A 5724-nucleotide genomic window follows, 5' to 3' on the forward strand; every position below is an offset into this window, starting at 1 on the left:
CTAGTCTATAGTCTAGTCTATAGTCTAGTCTATAGTCTAGTCTATAGTCTAGTCTATAGTCTAGTCTATAGTCTAGCCTATAGTCTAGTCTATAGTCTAGTCTATATTGTAGTCTATAGTCTAGTCTATAGTCTAGTCTATAGTCTAGATTCATAATTTTAATGATATTTATAAACATTAATATATGTATGTAATATTAATTAAAATCTAACAATACACTTTAAACAATGTATACTAATTATAATGTATATATTCTATGTAATAAAAACAATCACTATTGATAAATCTTTTGTGCGTCAAACAATGTAATTTACAAATTCCAATTAAAATTTGTATTTATGGAAAAATAAAAATAAATTCAATAAATAACAACATGCATACTAATTACAAGCTTACCTGATCCGAACAATCCATTGGTGCAACAGAAATATCACGCACAGCACGAAATTTGCCACAATTATTAATATGCTCATTTTCAAGACGAAAATAATTCCAAATGAAACGACGAAATACTTCTAAAGGACTCAACAATGTAACCATGACATCACCTTCCATATAACCGGCTTCTATTAAACTCATCGATACTGTCCAACCGAAACGCAATATCAAATCCTCTATTATGCCGAAATAATAAAACCACTGTGTCAATGAAATGAAAAATAATTGAATTTAAAGTGAAACAAAATTGCGTTGACAAAACTAAAAAGGACAACAATTAAAGTAGGTCAATTAAAAAGAAAAAAAGTTTTTCATTTGTTGTTGTTTAAGAACTGTGATTTTTTATTGTGAGTAAAATAAGAGAGATTCTATTCAAATAGTAATTTATTGACAAAGTTATCTTTACTATTAAATAAAACGTTAGTTATTTGTTCATGTAACCAAAAAGTAAAAACTTTACTATTATTAAGAGTACAAAAACATAAAAAGTTTATTAAAGAAATCGATAAAAAAAATGTTGGCTTTTATTGCCAACATTTCCAGTCACCAACTATATTCTTTGAAAATAGTATTAGAGTGCTGCTATTGTTGGACCATGTTCACTTAAGGAAGTAAATAGTTTTTATAAGATTGCTGGTTTTGCTACATGTGGCCCGTACTACAAAGTATTTGTGAGGTTTGGAATCGGCCGATTTCAGATAAAAAGTTATAAAAACTGAATTTTATTTAATTTCTTTTTTTCCCAGCCCTTGGCTCCGCGCCTGTCCTAGGCCATATCAGAATAACATACTACAGTTTGTAGTTTTAGTCAAGACAATAGACCGGTCTATAATCAAGTCAAAATTCTTGTCTATAGTCAAGACAATTGATTGGTCTATGATCCGGACTATAGATAGGTCTACGTTAGAACAATTGATAGGTCTGGATCGGCCTATAATAAGTGATAGCTCACATACAAAGCTCGCTTTTCATTTAATCCAATTAACAAAAAAGTTATATTGTATATACCATTAATATATACCTAAGTAAATCCAAATTTCTGAAATATATACGGCCCTTCAAGTCATCAAATTGTACATCTCAGATATATTCAAGTAAATATATAAAAAAATACTTTATAAGTACAAGAATAAGGACAAAAAGATAAAATGTGGTAAAATGAACACAAGCATTTATTAATTTTATTACATGAACAATATAGTAATGAACTCCGTTTGACTGCGGGGAAATATAAAATATTCTACTCACGAAAAACTCTTTGTTGCACAACTTACTTAAATGGTGTAAAGCACATAATAGTGAGGGGAATTTGCAATAAATTAAATAACTTTCAAAAGTTGTTGTAATGTTTGAATTAGAATTAAATATAAATTAACTATAATAAAACTAAATTTTTTGAAAACAATTGTAAAAATTCAAACTCAACTACAATGTGTTAACCTGATATCTTACAGCTAAGTATTATTCTAGTACAATATTCTTAATATAAGCAAATTATATTTTCCTATGCGACAGATAATCATAATTTTATATTAAAAAAAGTAAATAATTTTAAATCCACCTTAAGTATAATAAATGTATTAAACATTTCCATTATTATTTATTGTAATTAATTTCATTAAATTAAATGTTTTGCTCCTTAATTGTTCATTTTACTCAAGTAAGAAAAAACCTAATTAATGTCAAACATTCATTTCGCAACAGACACAATGTAAAGCAATGCGTGGGGGGAAAATAAAAAGGTATTTTATACTCTAGAACAATTAACTCTAGACAAAAGGTAAAAATAACAAAATAGTAAAAAAGCTAAATAACCTTCATTATATTCCCAACCACAATCCAGCGACCTCATTTTTTTACTTCTCAATTTATGTTGTCTAACATCCTTGGAGGTAATGAATTTTTTGTTTCAAATACCAAAACATGTTTCCTTTATTATGTTTCAAAATTTTAGTTATAAGATAACACAATAACTCAAAAAATAAATTTGTACATTTGGTACTGTTGGCAAAGTATGAATAAAATTAATGAAGTTCTAATTCAGTTCTAGTTCAGTTTTAGTTTGGTTCTAGTCCAGTTCTAGTTTAGTTCTAGTTTAGTTCTAGTTCAGTTCTAGTTAAGTTCTAGTTCAATTCTAGTTCAATTCTAGTTCAGTTCTAGTTCAGTTCTAGTTCAGTTCTAGTTCAGTTCTAGTTCAGTTCTAGTTCAGTTCTAGTTCAGTTCTAGTTCAGTTCTAGTTCAGTTCTAGTTCAGTTCTATTTCAGTTCTAGTTCAGTTCTAGTTCAGTTCTAGTTCAGTTCTAGTTCAGTTCTAGTTCAGTTCTAGTTCAGTTCTAGTTCAGTTCTAGTTCAGTTCTAGTTCAGTTCTAGTTCAGTTCTAGTTCAGTTCTAGTTCAGTTCTAGTTCAGTTCTAGTTCTAGTTCTAGTTCAGTTCTAGTTCAGTTCTAGTTCTAGTTCAGTTCTAATTCAGTCTATAGTCAGCACTATCAATAGGTCTATAGTCAATTATATAGATAGGTCTATAGTCAGGACTATAGATAAGTATATAGTCAGAACTATAGATAGGTCTATTATAAAGATGTATATATAAAGTCCATAGTCTAGCTGGACATAGCACCATTAAAATACTCAATTTTGGAAATACTTTCTATATTTATATGACAAAGTTTGGCTAAACCTGGTATATGAATATTCTCAGTTGTTTTTTGCTCACTGTATTTTTTATACCCTACACCACTTTAGTGGGGAGGGTATATTGGGTTTGTGCTGATGTTTGTAACATACAAAAATATTTGTCCTATACCCACCTTAAAGTATACCAATCGGCTTAGAATCATTTTCTGAGTCGATTAAGCTATGTCCGTCCGTCTGGCTGGCTGGCTGTCCATGTAAACCTTGTGCGCAATGTACAGGTCGCAATTTTCAAGATAATTGGATGAAATTTGGCACACACGCTTCCTTTGGCCCAAGGACGAAGCCTATTGAAAATGGTTAAAATCGGTCTATTATTTCGACTAGCCCCCATACAACCGTACCCCCCAAATGGGGCCTTTTGGCTTATAATTAACTTAAATGATATATTATGTTAACAAAAGTCGACAAAACTTAGTTTTATAGAACTTTAAATGAGACTACCGATTTTGGTAATGATCGGGCTTCATTTTACTCTATCCCCCATACAAACTCCCCTTCAGAAAATGACTTAAAGGTCAAAATTCACTTACAAACACTAATAACACTTTTAAATTCTACATAAATAATATTGAAGAAAACTTAACTCCCCCTACCAACATTTTTAAGGATAGGGCCATAATTTGCCCTACTCCCCTTTGGGCCCTTTTAAAAAATCTCTTTTTTGCAAAAAAAAAAAAGTAAAAATATTCCGAAATAAAGTTAAAAAAGACAAACCAAATGCTTTATTTTTTTAAATAATCCCCATTTTTAACATACATACTGACTGGTGTAGGGTATCATATGGTCGGCTACGCCCGACTATACATTCATACTTATTTTAAATTAGATTTAAATGAAATTTTATTTCACCTGTCTTATCAACTTTGAATTCATAACAAAAAATTATAATTTCAAATCAATATCTTGCTTCACATACATTTTACCTCTAACCGTAAGATAATTTTATTTTTGTGTATTTTTTTTATCGTATTTTTTATGTTAAATATAAAAAAATAATCTTTATTGGTGAATAAAATGAAAATTTACCAAATCTTACTTATTTTTTACTTTACGTTATCTTCTTATTAAATGTGTTAAATAAATGCCATTAAAATATAAATAAATACTTGTACAATGTTTTACCATCATCAGCATTATTCCAATAAACAAACAAATGTACAAATGTACACTTACCGTGGATGAGTAGACAGTTTCTTCTCGTAAAAATGTATTATCTCCTGCTTTGGCATCGAATAAACCCCAATCAAATTTGATGTCCCATGTGTATGCATAACAAGAGGATACAATGGCTGCTATAATCCAGCAATAGAACCATGGATTGTCCTTGGATGTCGCATATTCAACTGAAATCATAATCAAATTTTACTTATAATGGAAAAACCATGCACGTATGTATGAATGTATGTAAGTATGTATGCATACATTTATATACGTTTGTTTTTTGGAATTAAAGTAAAAGCTGAGTATTTAATTTTAGCACTAATATGTTTTATTGAAATGAATATAAAACTTATATATGTATATATTTTCATACATACATATGACATTGTAATTATGTCAATTTTACTTCATTTGTGCAGTAAATTGTGTAAAGCTGAATGAATGATATGAATTGCTTAAAGCTTTAAGCGATAAACGTTATTTCAAAAGAAATGAAAGACTTTGGTGAAAATTAAACCTACGACCCCTCGACTGATACAACTAGCAAATTATCAACAGTCAAATCACGACCAATGGACATCATCTCTATTTCAATCTAAATACAATACATATATACAATACATATACATAAAGTACATTAATTCTTTGAAAAGTCCAATTAGTTAGATTGTTAGTACGTAAACTATTTCTTAATAAGCAATCAAAATGAAATTCTGTGTGAAAATTGTAAAAAATGTGTTTACTTAATTACTTTACATCCATAGATACAAATGTATAAACATACATACATATGCCATCCTAAGGGGCGGTAAATTAAACATGTAGAAAATAACTATGAAAATGTGTATATCATGTCTTTACTAAAACTCAAAAATACAAACATATCCATACCATAAATATTTCAAATATGAAAATCAATTAATCCTAAAGTATCCTACCGTCATTTCCTAATTTGTTTTCATTATTTAAATATTTTCATTGTAATTTGTCTAACATTCAGAATTTTGACTAAATTAATGTCTCATGTTACAACTAAAGATTAGATCATCATCACAAATTGCCAATTTGTTCCCGCAGCCCATCAGAAAAAGAAACATTTAATATAATAATAATTATAATATAAATATTTGATTACAAAAGATGATACTGGTTAACATAGTTAATAATTCTAAAATTAATTGAATAACATTATTAATCAACTCATTTAGAGATTTTGGAAAAACACTTGATACTATTTAGAAAATCATTTTAAGATATTTTTTGGACTTAAGAAACCTATTTTTATCTGAGATCAAATATTGTAATAATACTTAAATCTATCTAACTATCTATCTATCTATCTATCTATCAATCTATCTATCTATCTATCTATCTATCTATCTATCTATCTATCTATCTATCTATCTATCTATCTATCTATCTATCTATCTAT

At 28.3% G+C, this 5724-nt stretch overlaps 1 protein-coding gene across 1 annotated transcript; it reads right to left on the reverse strand.

The window, feature by feature from the left end:
- Positions 1 to 274: 274 nt before the first annotated feature.
- Positions 275 to 4484, reverse strand: LOC124420281 (xenotropic and polytropic retrovirus receptor 1-like). Its single transcript, XM_046952574.1, has 3 exons — positions 4305 to 4484; positions 397 to 639; positions 275 to 286 (listed from the first exon to the last, which is right to left on the reverse strand). Exons 1-3 carry the CDS (start codon positions 4482 to 4484, stop codon positions 275 to 277), a joined length of 435 nt encoding a protein of 144 aa, XP_046808530.1.
- Positions 4485 to 5724: the final 1240 nt, after the last annotated feature.

Source organism: Lucilia cuprina, chromosome 5 (assembly GCF_022045245.1).
Source record: "Lucilia cuprina isolate Lc7/37 chromosome 5, ASM2204524v1, whole genome shotgun sequence".
Taxonomy (NCBI): Eukaryota; Metazoa; Arthropoda; class Insecta; order Diptera; family Calliphoridae; genus Lucilia; species Lucilia cuprina.